The 19,450-nt window shown below is 41.6% G+C and overlaps 2 protein-coding genes across 3 annotated transcripts in view; one reads left to right on the forward strand and one right to left on the reverse strand.

Annotated features, from left to right (window-relative positions):
* Positions 1 to 13,656: 13,656 nt before the first annotated feature.
* The window catches only part of LOC145986463 (uncharacterized), a 199,620-nt gene continuing 193,826 nt past the window's right edge, over positions 13,657 to 19,450 (reverse strand). For both annotated transcript variants that reach the window (XM_083120503.1, XM_083120502.1), the window contains exon 4: positions 13,657 to 14,439. In XM_083120503.1, coding sequence (XP_082976629.1) covers positions 14,354 to 14,439 — 86 coding nt within the window. In that variant the 3' untranslated portion in view covers positions 13,657 to 14,353. The remainder of the gene's footprint in view (positions 14,440 to 19,450) is intronic.
* LOC145986465 (uncharacterized) overlaps positions 15,957 to 19,450 on the forward strand; it is a 30,980-nt gene continuing 27,486 nt past the window's right edge. Inside the window, exon 1 of the mRNA XM_083120505.1 lies at positions 15,957 to 16,096. The gene's annotated coding sequence lies outside the window, so the exon portion shown is untranslated. The remainder of the gene's footprint in view (positions 16,097 to 19,450) is intronic.

Consider the following 19,450-nt stretch of genomic DNA (forward strand, 5'->3'; position numbering starts at 1 on the left):
CTCCCTGCCGTGTCCTACGGGACGAAAAAGGGGCACATGCAGGGCCGAAGAGGAAGTTTCTTTGTGCGCTCAAGTGTGATTATTTCTAAAATGCATCAAAATTAAATTTTATTATTTTCTTTTCAGATTATTCTCAAAAAAAAAAAATCTTCTCCACAAAAAGAACAGCATGGCACAATGTTTTGACAGGGGAGAGTGAAATCTTAATATTGTAAGAAGATGTTCCATGAAGTATGCTCAATTATCAACCTCCACTCTTCGAAGTACATCCTGGACACTGCGTTGCAGGTTAACAAAAAATCTAATGTTTGAACCTAAGGTCAGTATAATTTTTATAGAATTATGCGATTTTTTTTTCTTGTACTTAAAACTGTTCGGTCACTCTTTCATTCTTGACATCATACACAAAAGTTTTCTCTGCAATAAGGATGACGCTGCACAGGGTGTTGGCGGGCAAGGCATCGTGGAACTCACAGACAATCTTGATGTTGGTTTGTTCGTTAACAACCACCTGCTTCCTCATGGTTGGTTGATTTGGTGTTTAAGTCCACTTTATGCACAGTAAGGCTAATCGGGACTGGGCCTACAGTTTAAAGTGGGATCCGAACCACTTGTGCCTCCACCGGGTATCGAACCCGGGACCCCTTGATTACAAGGCGACGACGCTACCACTGCGCCATCGCGGAGGCCACCTGCTTCCTGTTAGATGTGTTGATGACGAACATGGTTCTGCGAGCTATAAACTCGTCAGGGTTGTAATACACCTCCACGTTGCCGGAAGTCACGCTGTGTACGCCTCGTACAATTTCAGGTAATCTTCGTTTCCAATGTTTAGGTTGTAGTTCTCACGTGGGAAAACTTCGTTCCTACCATTTTTGAGGTAGATTTTCTTAATCTTGCAATTGTCGAACTGGCTGGAATCTTTCTCCTGATTATTGTCCCTCCCTGTCTGGAAGAGTACAGCCACGAACTCTGGCATGTCGTACCGGATGCTGTTGAACTGTGTGGTAACATCGAATTCAAAATGATTGCCAGAAGCAGGTTTCTGCACGCACTGGTAACCGTAAAACTAGAAGAGGACTTGGGGATACTTCAGGATGTCTGCTTTGTACTTGAGGGCATAGTTAGATTCGTATTCCACTACGGGCATGCGCAGCTCCATGGACTGGATGATGCACTTGGCAGGATCGGGTAGTGTGTTTGGAATCGGGGTGGTCCCGTCCGCACTCAAGGTGCTGTAACGCATCAGCGCATCGTTGTCTTTGGTGCTTCTGCGAAAAGTGACGCGCAAACCACCCTTCCACATGATCTCTGTGTAGTCGGAGAAGAAGCCTGGAAGCATGCGCATGGGAAACAGTACTGTGTGACTTTGGGTTTTGATTTTTGCACCTGCTTCGAATCCCCCTGCCTGGTAGTATGCTGCATTGGTCTTAGAGAGTTTCAGCGTTCCCACAGCTGTGGAGGTAATCCCAGGGTAGTCAACCCTATCGATGACGGTGCCATGCTTTCTAACTTCCACCTGCGAGAACAGGTGCGGCACAAAATTGTCCACGAGTATTAGGTTTGCGTTGGTGGAGAATGCTTCGCCATTGTCTCTCTTCACTACATCAAACTTAATATACAAATCAGCTCTGTGAGGGTGAATGAATCCATCCCCGACGTCCACATCGAACTCAATCTCTCGGTTCGGTTCGTTGAGGTTAGCAAACGGGCGACGATTGGGAGGGAAGGACTGCAACTCGTAACTTTCGATTTGCTCCATGATGGTTATTTATTATATGTTAATCTCCAGGACGGCAGTGGTCGTGGCTCCTGCAAAATCAACCACCTCTCCCTTCTCGTTGGTAATTGCCAATTCTATCTATGTTGTCTATGCGGTTACGAGACACAGGGAACTATATCGGTGGGGAGGGTGTGTAGATAATTGGCTCCATGAACTCAGAGTTTGGTTTGAACGTAGCGATAATACCTGTCTGCTTGTGACTCCCTGGGATGCCGTCCGAGGATTTGGTGATCATACCTTCTGGCACATTGCAATGTATGTTCAGAGTCTCGATGGCTAGAAATTTAGGAATATTAGCACCGATGTGCGTCATGCCAGGTTCGAGCTTTGTGTTGTTCTCGAATCCCAAAAGCTCTCCGATGGTACCCAGGTCTACGGTTTCCGTGGCAGACACCAGTTCCACCCTGTGAGTTACAGAATTTTGCGACAGCAGCACACTTCTTGGCAATTGAGCCTACAAGGTAGACAGATTGTACTGGCCAGAGGTGATGCTGATTTTTTCGCTGCCAATTTTCATGGTATTGTTGTGTACCGTCACATTAGGTACCAGGTACATGCTGTAGAATGCACGAAGAGCAATAGATTTAGGATAGATGATATCGTCATGCAATGCGAGTTTCAGAAGCGAAGTCTCGCTTGTGAGATGGAACACTCCCATAGTGCTTCAGGTGCCACAATGCTTTCTGGAAATCCTCGATTGTTGGGTTATTTAATTCCGAGAGGAAGGCAAGCATGGAAACGCAGAGATGGCCACAGTTCACATCGCTGAAACCCTTGATGCGTTCGTCATTGTAGTAGAGGTTGACAACACTGAGATACTTTACCAACCCACCAGGTGGCATGCCTCCGAATGAATCAAAAACAAATGCTTTGTTGTTGTTGACTTTCAGGTAGCATATCCAATGGGTACCTGGATTTTCGTAAGTGTCCAGGTTAACCACGCCACACTCTTTTTTCTTCACAACAGAGAGTAGAGAATCGGACATGAAAACACCCCTGAAGTGCTTGATCCCCAACGGATCGATCAGAGATTCAATATCGAGGTTGGACAGGGCTCTTCTTTTTTTTTTAACTTTTTCAAAGCTTCGAGGTTGTATTTTCGCTTCATGGTCACACCTTTCCCATTCTTCTCCACAGCCAGGTTGTGGCGTTTCTGCTCTTCCAGCTCGGCCTTGTTCTTCTTTGCGTCGATGACGGTCTTGGCAATGGCGGCACTGCCTCCTGCCAAGCTACCTACAGCGCCCAAAGCTGCCAAGATAACCGGGATGCTGAATATGAAACCTCGTCTTCTGCTGCTTTCGCGAACGTTGCAACCTCCTCAATTGAGAGATGCTGACCAGCAATTTCATCCCATGACCTTTGGCCAGGCAGGAATATTTCTTCTCGATCTGCTTTTTGGTGAGCAATCCATCCAGAGCTCCGAGCGACTTGAGGTTTGTGTAGGGTATCTGGTAAACAACGACCTTGGATTTCATGGTTGCTAATTTCACAGGGTGTTATTTATTTATTTACAGCCCCCACCCCAATTTTCGTTTTGAATTCATAGTGATGGTCGTACCCAATGCAGCAACCCGTTCACCTAGCGAGGCGTCTCTGCTGACGAGTCTCCCGGAAGCTGCATGCTCTAACTTCCTGTCGGCATCGTGACGTGCGTCGAGATCTGTGTGTGTGTTGTAAGCAATGTCGTGATCCTTGCATGCAGCATCCAGGGGCTTCACACCCTTGTCTCCTCTCTCCAGTCGCTGTTCGAGTTTGGTACCGGGGCCGCAGTACTGGTAACCCGGCAGGTGCATCTCGAAGGGCAGCCTGTTGATAATATCGTTCACGAGACTTCGACCCTCGGCCAAATTCCAAAATTTCGGAGGCAGGTTGTTGATGATCTTGATGAGGTACCCTATGCCTTTCCTGTCGTTCACAATAAAGTTAGCTAGCTTCAAGCTAATCATGTCCACGATGCCCACCTTCTCGTTGAGGAAATTGCGATTTCCTGCATTCTCTTCGCCTGCGATGACCAGCAAACGGTCCACAAGTTTCCTCACGTCGTCTACCCAAACAAACTCTTTAGGTAGGGTATTGTAGATTTTGACGCCACTGCCAGTTTTGACCTGGTTCCATATCGGCTTCATGAGGTTCCTGTACTTCTCGCCACTGCTGGATTTGACGCGATTCTGTGTTGTGTCGTTCTTTTGGTACAGGGCGTCCGTAATGGTCAAAATTTCTGTGTAACTTTGGAAATCCTCGTCTGTATAATCTTTGGGGTGCATTTTGGTGATGAGCTCCCATAGTCCCACCGTGCCGGGATACCTAGTCCAGCTGTTCTTCTCGCCCAAATTGATTTTCACATCGTCACCCTCGAACGTGACTTTTGACTTTCCAATCTTCCACACCCTCGTTATGTTCCATGGTCGGGTACAATCCGAATACCTCGTCTTTTTAGAATTTCCCGGTGCTTATGTAATCCCTCGCCAACGGACCCAGCTCGACTAGCTTGTCCGAAGAGGTACTGCCTAGGGCCTGACGTCTCGGAGCCGGAGCAAGTTCAAACGGAGTAGTGTGAATGCTGGATATCGGTGTGGGTATGGTATAATTTCGAGCAGTGAGTGGCACAAGCTGGTTGATTAACTCTTTGTTTTGCTCGGGGACATCTTTGATTTCTTTACCAAGTCCACTGATAGCATCGATGATAGGTTGGTCCTGACGCTTTTTCTCTTCGTAAATTCCAAGATTCTCGGATTTCCAACCCTTAAACCGTTTTGCCAGGTAGCTACGCAGCTTCAGGTTGTCGTCTGCAAGTTTGCGTTTCATTTTTTTGTATGTAGTTATTTATAATAAGTCAAGACGTTCCTTGTAACGTTGCAACGTTTAGAAAATTATTAATTTTGTTTCTGTATTTTCCGTTATTGGGTTTCCTCGTCTATTGTGACAAATCCGAAATCATCTTGGTTCCAGCATGAAGAGCAAAATTTGGAAAACTGATTGTAGTTTATGTCCCCACCTACATAATCATCGTAAGCGTGTTTTAAATTGGTGTAGTCTTGACGAAACAAACAAATGAAATTAGCATTGTCTCGGAGTAGCTGCTTGGGGATTTTGGAAAAAGTCTGAGCAAGGTAGAAGCAGTCCATGCCTCTGTGCCGACCCCGAGTAAAAAAATTGCGAATTTCGTTCTGGTTCTCCAGGATCACATCGTCAAAAACCACCACCGAATTTTCGAGACAGCAGTCTAGTGGTATCACTTCAGAAGCAAATATAGCTATGCCTAGTCCCTCGTACAGTTTCGACAGCTGGCGATACTTCGGTTGATCCAAACTTTTGGAGAAAACATACAGGTGCCTGTTCTTCCAGTTTAACCAGTTGGGTGCAAGAAAATTATCAATAAGCAACGTTGTTTTTCCACATCCAGAAGGTCCAAAAATGAGGCAGCGAATGTTGTCGGGTAGAAGCTCGCCATTTTTCCTATCCTGACGTTCCGATGGAAAATCTGGCAGTCGCCGTACCACATCCCAAGCACCCATTACACAATCACCTCGATTGCATCGATCCAACTTTTTTCCTCGAGTCCGAGCCATTTCACCAACAGTTTGTCACCTTTTCTACGTAATACTTTTTCAATAAGATACGTGTCGGGGTATTTTGTTTTAGAAAGTTCCTCTTCGTAAAATCTTCCTTTCAGAATTTCGTCGCGATTATCTTTTATTATATACGTGTGACGGTTTCCGGGTAAGACTCGAACAACGGTGAAAAGTTCCGTACTCCAATTTTTAGTGAAGCCTTTTTCAAACGAACGCTTAAATTTACTGATTCTCACCTGATCTCCAATTTTGTATTTCGGTTTCTTGCTTGTAAATTTGTACTTTGGACAATAAACCGTAGAAATTAAACGCTGCTCGTCAGATTTGTTGACGTCAGCTGGTTTCATGTTTATCGTGCGATGCAAATTGTGATTATAACTGTTAACAAGTTCCGGAAGCATGTCGTGCCACTTGTAATTCACCTGAAGCGTGAATTGTTTCCACATGCGTGTTTTGAGAGTTCGGTTAAAACGTTCCACTACGCTGGCTTTGATGTGACTAAAAGTCGAGTAATGTTGAATATTTTGTTTTTGAATAAATTGCCGAAAGACAGAGTTGTAGAATTCTTTTCCGTTGTCCGTTTGAAGAAATCGAGGTCGCCTGCCACTTTCATTGAAAATAGTTTTGAATGCTTCCACTACACAGGTTCCTGTTTTTGCCTTGAGGGGTAAAGCCCACGCAAATTTTGAAAATGTGTCTGTAACGGTGAGAAGATACTTGTACCCCTTGTTGATTTTATGTAAATTATTTAAGTTGCCACTGCTTATTTCCACAAGGTCAGCTTGCCACAGGTCGTCTATGCTTTTGGTTACTACCGCCAATCGTTTGTAGTTTTGCCGTGCAGGTTTGTGCAGCTCGTTCACAATAGCCTGCCTAGACATTGTGTGAAAATAAGAATATAGCTTGGATGGGATTTCTGGCCGCAGACAATGCCGGGTTTTCTATGTACAGCTTGTCACCTATTTCTATGTCGATAATTTGAGTGGCATCTTCGGCATAGGCTGTGTCACGAGATTCGGGGTGGGTGAAATCGACCAACTCCACTCCTCTTATTTTAGGCTCGTCACTGATGTTCGTCACGGTCATGGTTGGGTAGTCGGTTGCGTGAGGCAAAGACCAGTATGAAACCTTGACGAACTGAAGTGTGCCAGCGATGAAAAACTGGTGATAGGCTTTGGCAGGAGTCAGCATGTAGAGTTTGGCACCCGGATGGAAGAGCGAGGAAAATTCCGTTTGGAATGCTGTACAGTTCGATGACAACAGTGGACTTGAGATTGTCGATGCTGGCGTTCAGAGTGTTTACATTGGTTCGAACCTCGCTCTCCACATCCTCCAATCTACCATTTATTGAATCCAGATGCTCCTCGATAACACGGACAACAGTGTCGTAATCGGGCTTGATCTTCACATCGACAATAAGACTCTTGAATGTTTCGTTTAACTCATGTAGTTGGGTACTGAAATTGGTTATGGCCGATTCCTGGCTCGCCTCGATGCTGCCAAATTTGCTCTTTCACATTGGCGATAATCTGCTGTAGACTTTCCACAAGTGTCAACTCGGAGCTCTGGGTTGCGAGGTCGTGGACCTGGGTTCTAATTTCCGCAAACAAGCCATGTAGCTCGCTGATGTTCTGGTTGGTAGACAAGGTTGCAACAGACTCCCGAAGCAATTCAATTTCGGTTTGGATGTTTTTGATGTCGTCGGATTTGAGTATTCGGTTGAGAGCCCTCTTCACACTTTTCAATTCCTGCGAGGTAGGCAGGGTGGCCACCGTGTTTTGGAGTGACTCCAAAGCTTTTTTCATCGCGTCCAACTCTGAAGCAGCAGCAGCAGCGCGTATGCCTTCTTGTAATTGTGTTATGTCGTCCTGGGTGGGGGTGGATTGTTGCAAAGTTTCCAACTTAGTCTGTATGTCGTCGATCAAGTGATGAAATTGCGACAACTCTGATTCGGTGTTTAGATTTTCCAACTTGGTGATCTGCTGTTGGATGCTGGCCAGAGTATCCCTGATGCCAGGCAGTTTGGATTCCAGTGCTTCGTGTACGTTTGCTAGATCATTTCTAATAACAGTAAGAGCATCCTCAATGTGCGTTATGGTGCCTTGCAGCTTCCCGAAATCCTCGTAGGTCTCAAGTTGGAATTTTATGTTGGCAACACTACGGGCAATAGCGTTCAGCTCGCTGGACGAAGGTAGATTGTCGATGAAGTCCTGTAGCGTTTGGAGTTTAGTTTTAACTTCGTTGATGGCTGCATGCAAACCGTCCGTTTGAAGCTCAGCCTTGATGCTTTCCAACGTAGGAATTTCAAACGATTGAAACTGTTCGTGCAATTTGGCAATACTGGCGTTCACGCGATCGTAGTCATCTTGAGTTTTTATACTCTGGATGATGGTTTGCAGTTCAGTTTGGATGGTACTCGTTTGGTCCTGCAAGTGTCGCTTCAGCTGTTCTACGTCAGAAGTTTGCGTTTGCTGCAGTTTCAAAAGTTCGTTCTGCAGCTTGCCTATGCTCAGCGCCAAGTTGTCGAGGTTGTCTATTGACGCGAGGTCGGTGTACTTTTGCAGCATCGATTTGAGCTCGGCGTCAATTTTGAGTACGGGGTCCAGGCACTGAGACTGCAGGCTGGCTATCTCGGTCTGGAGGCTGGAGTTGAGCGTGGACTACAGGGCCTGCAGGTCGCTTCGCAGCTTCTTGACCCTGACGTCGAGCATGAGAAGCTCGTCGCCGTGGTCGTCGCGTTTCGTGTGACCAAAGATGTCGTTAGGCATTGTTACCATTGTGGTTATTTATTATAGGGTAGGTGATTCGCATCTCCACGAAAAGAGGGATGAGTTTGTCGTAGTCGTTCAAGAGCTCCACGTACAGGCGATCGCCAGCAGATACATCGTACGTAGTGGCACTATCCATCCTATCATGCTTGATGCGATAGATGTTCTTGCCAGAGGAAACCTTGACCTCTTCTTTGTTCTCGGGATTCATGTTGAACTTAAGTTTGCCACAGATGGGGAACTGGTAATAATTCAAGTTGTTGTTGAATACATAGAAAGTTTTGCCCACGTCATTGTCGTACTGGGTCAGGATGCTATTCAAGTGTATAATTAACAGACCGTTAAGTTTAGATAGCATGGAAGGCAGGAGTTCGTTGAAGCTCAACGACGACGTAGGCTGGACGGGCACTTCCATAGCTTGCTTCCTATAGCCAAACAGATTCATTGATTGATTGATTGAGTTGGTGTTTTAAGTCCACTTTATGCACAGTAAAGCTAATCGGGACTGGACCTACAGTTTAAAGTGGGATCCGAACCACCATGTGCCTCCACCGGGTATCGAACCCGTGACCCCTTGATTACAAGGCGACGACGCTACCACTGCACCATCGGAGAGGCCCTGTCAAACAGATTCATAGGCATTGTTATTTTATAGAAATATTTCCAGCCGTAAGTTCAAAATTGGCCCCCTTCTTCCCCCCACCCAAATCGCATTACATACATACATGTGGGGGGGCAGAGGTATGCATGTTTCCGTCCGTGGCGTTACAAGAGAGAAGAGCCTGCCTCCTAATATTGCTTAAGGTTTGGTTAGCATGCAATAGATCAGTATGCTAGAAAAGACAGAGGAGGAGGAGGGGTAACAAGAGCATCAACACTGCACCACCACTATTACCAATTAACATATATTAGATCGTAGTCATTTATCACCAACTCTCCATCTTACTGCATACTTATCATCTTAGAAGGCTACAAAATATTACAGCATAGATCGTAGTCAGCGCTGTCAACTTCTATTTGTAGGTTAGCCTCGCCTGTGAAATATCATATGGCAAAATTAAAAACAAAAGGTTTGTGAAGAAAATTTCTTGGTACTAGTCAGTGTTGCCAACTCCTATTTGTAGGTTAGCTTCGCCTGTAAAATATCACATGGTGAAATTTTCTTGGGGAGTGTTGGCAACACTGCGAGCCCACTGAGCCCAAAAAGAGGGCGCAGAGCCGGCTATTTACCTCTACTGCAGATAAACGCGAAAGGTTCAGAAAATGCTGTTTCTTTATACAAGCTTCAAGAGAATACACAGTTACGAAAAATATGAAATAATAAAAACCTAGGTGACAAAACCAATTGTCACATCTATTCAACTGTATCTAATTGAAATTTTCCGTTACGATACCTTGTTTTATCGCTAAGTTAACAAAGCATTTTAGAATTGCAATATAGTTGCATTTCTGGTACGCAATTTTTTTATTGTGTTGAATATTACTTTTGTGATCGCGCTACGACGCCAGGGCCCCGGGTTCGAATCTCGGCCTGGGCATAGATATTTGTGATTGTCCATTGAACAATTTCATCATATCGTCACTCATCCCCATCTTCGCAAATTAGCCAAAAGTGGCACAAAAAGCGAAGTAAAATATAGGAAATCAAATCACAAAATCAAAATTACTTTTGTGAATCTATTCTTTATTTTTTTGTTTCGTCGCTTTCTTTTTTTAAACAATGTTTATAATTTAACGAAACTCTTATTTGGCTTCTCCTGGCATATTATATACTACTTACTCTATGTACTGAATTCAAGTAAGTTTTCAGCGATTTTTTATTTCCTTAGCATTTGTGTTTAGCGTCCGACTTGTAATCTGTTACTTCTGGCAAATACCAGAAGGACCGGTTTTGTAAATTTAGGACGGCACCCAATCACTCAATTTATCATACATACGCAGAAACATTTAACAATTTGCTTGCGTATTTCACCTAACTACTGTTTATGAATCATGCTTATGAATTGCATTACTTGCGAAAAGAACCCTTCGTATCTAAATGCGACACATATCTTTCTTCGTTTAGTTTTTGAGATAACAAAGGGAATAGCAACATTGAAAATGTGTTGTAAAAGTGTGTGGCATGACAGCTTCCAAACTTTTCCTCCTAATTTTCAATATTAGTTCTAATCATTATAATTAATACACAGAACTTGTATTTGTAGCTTGATTATTTTACATCTCTTCTTGTAACTTCTCAGTTACTTACATCACGGACGCACAAGAAACGTAATGTCTTGGCTAGGACTCGAACCCGGAATTATCCGGGTGGAAATCGTGAGTTAATACACAAGCAACGCAATATAATGCAAATGCAACAGAATTAGAGGGACATGTTTTTTCTTCGTAGTGTGTTGTGCATTCGGTGAATAATATACTTTTAATCGTTCTTGTGGATCACTTCTACTGAAAATGCCTGTACTTCAACAGTTCCTTTGGTTTCGATCGTTAATAAACAAAGTTTGCTATCTAGTTTTATCTGGGTTCAAACTGAAAAAAAGTACGTTACAATTTCCTCACGTATGTTGGTACGGTATTACCAAGTCGTCAAAATAGTCAAGGTAATTATTAGAATATGGGACGGTGCCACATGGCTGCTAATTCCTACTTTCGTCCCACGGCCTTCGAGTTTCAATCAAATATTAATCACGTATCCGTTCCCAAATGAAAGGGACCGACCGTTTAACGCTTTTAATCCAGAACATTCAGGGGCGGATTAACAAATGTACCTTGCTGTCCATTAGGAACCAAGGCCTAAGGTGGAACGTAAATATTCATGTGTTATGACGACTCAACTTTGTCCAGAAAAAAAAAATAACCCTGACTTCATTGGAAACGTTCAACAACATTACCATTGGGAAATCGATAAGGCGCTCCTACCAAGAAAATCGAGTAGACATGGAGCAGATACGAAGTTTTTTTTCAAAAAATTAGACTTCTTTTGTTCTACGATTAGCATAAATCATTTAATCACTAACTTGAAGTTCCTTGGTTCTCCTTTATCTTCTCTCTCGCCGATCTCCGTGGCAGAGTGGTTAGCACAGCTCGCTGCGACGCCACGGGTTCCTGGGTTCGAATCCTGGCCAGGCCATGTGTGATCTTTGTGATTATTCCCTCATCAATTTCTTCATATTATCACTCATCCTCATCTTCGTGGTAGAAGAGCGACGCTAAATAAAAAAAATCAATCGAACTATATTCTCTCCCTTCTCAGATATATAATTTTGAGTCAGATGAGTTACCCGTAGCACCTGTAAATGAGGCATCATCGATATTACAATCAATTGTAACTTTTAATTTTTCGCATATATGTAAATACAAAATTATATTAAAGAGGAAATACAATGCAGGCTTAATTCAGGAAATGCATCTTACTTTTCTCTTCTCGTTTAATATCTTAGAAACTAAAAGTTAAAATATACAAAACAGTAATTTTGCCTGTAGTATTATATGGATGCGAAACTTGGTCCCTTACATTGAAAGAGGAACATAAATTTAGAGTATTTGAAAATAAGATCCTTAGGAAAATATTTGGACATAAAAGGGATGAGGAGACAGGTGAGTGGAGAAGGTTACATAATTTAGAAGTACATACATAATTTGTATTCATGTCCAGATATTATTATATGATATGATTTAATCAAGAACACTTACTGTAGGTGGGCAGGCCATGTGGCACGAATGGGAGAGGAAAGAAGAGTTTACAGGATTTTTGTTGGGAAACCTGATGGTAAGAGACCAGTAGGAAGACCAAGACGAAGATGGAGGGATAATGTTGAGATGGACCTAAAGGAAATCGGCAGGGATGGAAAAGAGTATATGGATCTTGCTCAGGATAGGGACAGATGGAAGGCCTGTGTTGCTGCAGCCATGAACCTTCGAGAGTTAGTTAGTTAGTTATGTAAATACAAAATGACGCAAAAGAACAGCTCATTTGCATTACTTGCACTGACGTATTCGCAGTAGCGATGCTCTACGAGGGTCAGGGTAGACCACGTCCCCGAGGTTTTTCTTTTTTTTAATATTATTTTTAATTCTGACTTCCAATATATAATGGCCCCTATTCATGATATTAACTTTTAAACTTCTGAGAAAATTTACAGAATGAACTTCGTAAAAAGTACGTCGTGTCCAAAAACAAGTTCGAAAAGAGGACTTCATTCCAATTTTAATGCTAATAAAATGTAGTTGTCGTTCTTAGATTTGCGTGTTTATATTTCTTATAATAATGAGGTATTTTTTTACCTAAATTTTACCGGTTTAGTTGTTACTCAAACATATTTTTTCCTGGATATTCCACTTCCAGAATTGGTACCATATTACATGCAGACTAAAATGTTGGGTAATATTATTCTACCCGTTTCCTTAAACCTATATTTGAGGAACGAAGTTACTTTGCGTACGTATACGCAAAACACATTCATATGTACGTACATGTACTTCCATACATTGATACCATTGCTTCTAGTAATTATGAGAATAAACCAGAAAGAATGATCAGGTAGAAAATGACCAGTACAAAAGTTAAGGCACCTATTCTTATTCTGTTTAAACATATGTAAAAAAGGTAAAGTGTTCCCCTGTGCTTAGCACCACGCCATGAAGGCGTATAGGGGGTGTGGGGGTAACGTTTAAACATATGTAAATGTGGTAAGTAACATATAGCAGGATAAATTTCACACTTCGAATTCCGGTGACCATACGTCCTGTTTTGACCTAGACAGTCCCATTTCAGAGGTATGTCCCAGTCGTCCCGTCGATATTATTAAAATACGCTATTCGTCCGTTTTATAAAAGTCTAGGAGATATCTTGAAAATCATATCCAAAATTGAGAGACATATCAAGTTAAAATAGAGGATGATGGAATTTTTAAACTAGCGTCATTGCAATACTATGCTAAACAGCTCTATTTTTTCAAGCACTTCATACCAGTCAAAATGTTCCGTTGTCGTCGAGAATGTTCGAGCAGACAGTTGTACGGCTTTTTTGTGTGTGTTCCCATAGTTTCAATTCAAATCTCCAAACAAGAATTTAAATTCCTTCATCTTGACACAAACTGAAAAAGACAAATCTCGCGTTGTGTGTCAGATATGTGGGGAGTTTCATGAACTGTTGGTGAAGTTGTTCTCAAGAAGATTGATTCTTCTGATGAATACTTTTGGCACTCCTCAACTTCACCGTCGGACTAACATCAAAGGTTGATCAGAAGGGACCAGCAACACAATGTAAGTCATATCGAAATGATAATAATAATACCTTTTTCATTTATTGTTTATGATGTCTCGTTTATCTGATCGATACTTTAATAACAATAATTTTATAATTAGCCATAATCGATTTTTCAGAAAAGTGGGAGGGATGTAAACTGACTGACCTCTTGATATGTCTCGTTTTTGGGTCAAAATATTATGTAACCCTACGTCGAATGCAATTCATACTTTCATGTTACTTTAGCACCCAAGGAATTAAAAATATAGCACACTGGAGAATATGTAAGAAAAAAAGATATAATTTATTTATAAACTTAAGTAATACATTATAATACCATTGAATAAAATTTCCTTGAAAGAATCAAAGATACCACGGTTCAAATTAATTTTTAAAGGCATTGCTATTTTCTGTACAGCTTAAAGCTATATCTAAAAAGCGTTTATTGAGACGCACTCTTAGAAAATTTCGGAGAGAAAATTTCTGAAGTACACATTCAAACTGAATTCATTTTAAATGATCTCATTTATAAGTATTACAATTTTTCGATAACATAATAAAACCATATTTCACCCATCAAAAACATTTGGTGCGAAACGGCTTATGTAGATATTACAATAAAGTACAAAATATGGATTTACAAAGATATGCATACCGTTTTCTTAGTTCCCTGTGTCCAATAATTTCATCCATTTCGAAATAAAAAAGTGGAAATCAAGATGTAATTCATCATTAAACAAGTGGTTTCACATTGAATCGCACGTACCCTTACAAAACTTTGGTTTTGTTTCAAAATCCATCTAAAGCAGTTTTAAGATTTCATAGGAAAAAACTGTACTAAAATGAATATAATACCGTTTTCTGTCAATACATGATACGAGTTGAACTAGGTCTATCTCTTACAAAATGAGAAATATCGTTGAGACAGATTCCAGAGACCAGGCACAACACGTAATTTTCTGCATCCACTTTATAAAAGCAACTAACGTTTGTCGTCCACATCTGGGTGCACCCACGGAATTGGATTCACATAATTTGGAGCCGGGCATCGAGAGAAATCAGTATAGCCTGGAACGAAATATATGCAAAATTAATTTTTACTTCATGAATATACGTATACATACACACACACGCATATATGTATGTATGTATGCATGCATGCATGCATGCAGTAGCGAATACTCCCTTCGAAAGAGGGGTAGCGGGAGCTACAAAACACACACCTACCCTTTCAAATTGCAATTATATATGCATGTATGTATGTACGTATGTGTGACATTTTATTTTTCATTGCATACTATCTTGACAAAATGTTAAATACCAGCTGACCACCCACCCATAGACATGGTATATGGAGTGGACATGGTATATGGAGTGTTCACCACTGCATTCATTTATGTATCACTTACTACATGAAGACTGAAATACTAACACAAACTCGCAATGTAAGAGGATACTGCCTTTTCTTTGTTTTGTTTTTTAATTTATTGGAGGAGAGTCAGAACTAAGGGTAGTTTAATACTAATCACCCTCCACCCACACTCCTGTGTGCCTTCATGGCACATTGCGATGTAATAAGAATGGGCAGAGGCTTTGGAAATACCCAAACTCCTAAGGTATTATATTACTCTTTAGTACGCTCAAAAGTTGAATTCGGGTCTGTTATAATATATCAGTTCAGAACGAACAACGAACTCAAACAGTTTGTTTCTACACCTACAATGTCTGCACCACGGCACACATCGACACGATAGTCTAGTTCTTGCCACACTCGCAACGACATGGGTCTGTCATAGTGTATATCGCTGCGATGATACGATCCCTTAGGTCTGCTATATTACGCGGTATCGGTGAGACGAATAGCCTATCTTTAATGAAACTCCACAAAAAGAAGTCACACGGTGTAAGGTCCGGTGATCTTGGGGACCAAAACATCGCACAAAACACTGCGAGTGATGTGGGTGATTTGAGTGTCGCCTAGCGGCTGGGATATGAACTCTCAACTTAACAAAACATACACGCACGAAGTGTTTGCGTTCCTCGGTCGATCTGGACTGGTTTCATTATCGTTAAGTTCAATAGTTTACTTCCAATACATTTTTGCAACCCCTCAATTATTTATGAAACACCCGGTATTTATATGCATGCGTGCTCATAAATGGATGAATACTTTCGGAGGTACAGGCAGTTTTTCTGGCCGGGGGGGGGGGGAGGGGGGGGATTCAGCCGGAGAGCACTTACCAACCTTGATGATAATACGATGTTATTGTCGGATAGCTTTAGACACAGCAGGATGGGGGAGGAGAAGCATTTAAAATCCATACCTTTCAGTCACGAAAACTGCCAGTGACGTAAAAAGCTTTCGGAAATGAATCTTCCTGCCTGCAGCCTACGCCCAGGACCTCAAGGGACGGGGAAAGGAATCCTGACAGGGAGAGGGCAATTATAATTAACACCATTCGATCAAGCGGGGCGAAAAGTCACGGCATCTCGTGCTTCGTGGGGAGCCAACGCGCATGCTCTGGGATGTAACCTTGGCTGCCTGATTTCCTCTCGGTATGCTCCACTTCCACAGTGGCCAGAGGAGGGAGACGCAGCCTTTGGCCCCCCGAAAAACTCACCGGGAACCCAGGAGAGCCTCGTCGACCCAATAGGGCCGCAGGAGTATGCAGCCGCCTGCAACTTTATCGTCGACGACTCGATCGTAGACAATAGGTCACAACGGGTGAGTATGCGATTGGTGTGAAATCTATATATGTGCCAAGGTTGTGCGAGATCAATTTTTATATTGATTCCCTTCTCGCCTTTGAGTCCTCTGCCGTTTTCACGGTCCACTGAAGTCATTGTTAAAGTTACATTGTTAACTTTCAATAAGGATCTCTGCGCACCTCAACCTGTTGCTTGCCTTTTCAAAGCAATTTCCGGTTTGTCCTCACTTACGTCAATGCAGACGATCTTACTGTTTTCATACAGGCAATCTAATTGTTTACGTCTCAATAAGAAGGTAAAATTGATTGATTCATGGAATTAGGATATTTTACGTCGCTTTTCTGCTACTTCTGGCCAATCGCAACGATGAGGATAAAATTGATAAAAGGGACATTCACAGGCCGGGATTCAAACGCGGGATCCCTGGCGTCGTAGCACTCTGTATTAACCACTCCGCCATGGAAGTCACAATTAGACCCAACAACACTTGAACAACTTAAGATGTCTCTGAACCTTTGGGTTGCGTCGGAAGAGGCTTTTTCGAAAATTTGACTCCTGTCGAAAACTCGCTACGATATTCCAAGTTCTGAAAAAATATATCTCCTTTAGTAATCCTTGTAGTATAATATTCAAGTGAAGCTTCGTGTGTTTCTCGTACTGTTGTCTAGATACGTGTAATAGTTTTGTGGTACCGAAACCTATTTTTAACCTAACCAACAGCGAAATCAAACCATAGGAAGATTCACTTGAATACTTTACAATAATTTCTAAAGAAATATAAGTAATTTTGCAGGGCATGGAATATCACAGCGGGTTTTCGACAAGAGAAAATTTATAAGAAAGCGAAAGGTCCAGTGAAATCTTAGGTCTCACCGGATTCCTCGATTCCAATGTGAAGATAATGAAGAGACCCGATTTAGTTGCTATTATTTTGTCAAACTTTACTAGAAAGGTACCAATTAGTTTCTTTTAAAATCAAGGTCTCGGGCTCAATTTTCTTTGACATAAACGTCAGCACTGCTGCAAGTGTTGCATGAGACTGTCGCTCAAATCTAATACTGCCCTGATGTAATTGTGAGCCTTGTCGTCATAAAAGTGCATGATCTGATTACATGCATGACGATGCATGATCATAGAATAACAACAATAAAACATTCAGGTGATGTTTACCAAGAATAATATATTCCCATAAAGCTCTCCTAAAATGCAAACACCGTCGATATTATGCCCATTGTACATTTGAATACACGCACACATACACACTTTTTCAAAATATCCCCTTCGTGCATCAACGGTGGCAAGCGTATTTCCCAGTTTTGTTACGGTAGATTAGAAGTTCGCCATACGTAATCGCCTTATTGAATTCCAGGGCAGTATTTGGATGCTGTGAAAATTTTAGGTCAAAATATCTAATTTAGGGCAATTGATGTTCATTCGTAATTTACCTCTCCACTTTGGCCGTGTAATACTCCCCATCAGCACACTATGTATTTTATAGCTTCTGTTACCAAACTAACAACTCGCAGCAGTAATACAACACGTTCATTTTGGCTCGGGGCCGAGATAGTGCGTGATTGCAGACGGCAAGGCACGGCACAGATGCCGACATGTTCGATCTGTAATGTCCCGCTTATTTTTACGCACATACATTTAGTATACAGACAATTATATTTATATTGTATAACGTGTACTAACTTGCGTTATGAGAGTTGTTCAAAGTGGTAGCCAACTGCATTCACACATTCCCGGCATCTTTTGATAAAATTTTGATTGACGCGCAAAAGTTCCTCTTCGTAATTCAGGTAAGTTCTGTTTCTCTTAAATCTCAGAACATGTTGCCTAACTGCCTGAGAGCTGCAATGCAAGCGAATTTCTGTGAAAATTTCCCACAAACGTGAAACGTCTCACATCATTCGTTTTTCACATGTCATACATAAAACTTCTTTGTTCTAACGAACTTTTCGGCTGGCATTTCAATGGCCTCACACTCTTATTAAACACACGCAAACACGCACTGGAATTACACAGAAAACAACTAAGAGTGATGTGTCTATGAGACTGGACAAACGCTTATGCACACGTACTTAAATTAAACAGAGAGGAATTACACTGCCACGCTAAAACAACAGAACTGTACTGATAAGCGAGCAACAATTTCGATTGAAATGCGAGATTCAGACATCTTGTTGCTTTGTGCTTTCTCCCGGCGCCTAAACAATCAACTTTTGTATGTCAATGCAATGGCGTTTTCTTTCACAGAATGATCAAGAATAACAACACTGTAACTGCGCTGACAACTTACGTCTACTGTTTAACCCGTAAAAATTACCCAGTCGATTTTGAAATATATTTTTTTATCACTTCCGATTATTGTCTGATCTTTCCAATGAACTCTTCCGAGTTGAATCGGCTGTCAGTTAGTTCGTTAGTTCCGCTCACAGGGCCGTAGAAACAATGCCTGGGCAAATTTCAACCAACGCGCGCTCATACGTTACAGCTTGGTATTTCAACATGTCATTTTTTCTCGTTTTTATCAATTGTGTGACTCAATTCAAATGTTCAAAATTAATAAAATTATATTAATCAATGAAATTGCTTTAAAACTATTAAAATTCTTACTTAAGACGTATTGGTAATTTTTAACCAGCGCGCGTCCTTACGTTATGGCAGAAAACGCTCTTCTTACCGTCTTTCTAATTTGTTTCCAACTTAGCTTTGCGTAATGAAATAAAAATGTTCAAACTTAAAAAAATGAGATTAATTATTGAAGATCTTATTATTTATAGGCTTTGAAACAATTTTCTTCTTGGTATTCTTTTACCCAGCGTGCGTCCTGCCGGGTTAACAATGGCAAGAAAACAACTTGCAAACAGAACAAATATGTCAATCAAAATTTAATAGAAAATACCGGGAATGTGTGAATGCAGTTGGCCACCACCTTGAACAACTCTTGTAACACAGGTTAGTACTCGCTATGCAATATAAATATAATTGTCTGCATGCTAAAGATATGTGTGTAAAAATAAGCGGGACGTTACAGATAAAAAATGCCGGCATCTGCATCATTCCTCGCCGTCTGCAGTCACACACTATCTCGGCCCCGAGCCAAAATGAACGCACAGAGTGGTTCTTGCAGTAACAAGACAAAATTCAATTTTAATTCCAGGTATTCCAGGCAATGTTTTCCAAATTTCAAAGCCATATTGTTATGTCGTACAAATTTTCATACCTTTAGTTTGAAGAATATGCTGTCCCGGGTTCGATCTCAGTGGGAGAGCTCCAAATATTTCGGTGTTGACCTAGATTTGTAGACATCTGTACAACCATTACCATGCATAGGACACCATTGTCACACGGCATTCTCACTCGT

Source organism: Lepisma saccharinum, chromosome 4 (genome assembly GCF_977018435.1).
Source record: "Lepisma saccharinum chromosome 4, izLepSacc3.1, whole genome shotgun sequence".
Classification (NCBI taxonomy): domain Eukaryota; kingdom Metazoa; phylum Arthropoda; class Insecta; order Zygentoma; family Lepismatidae; genus Lepisma; species Lepisma saccharinum.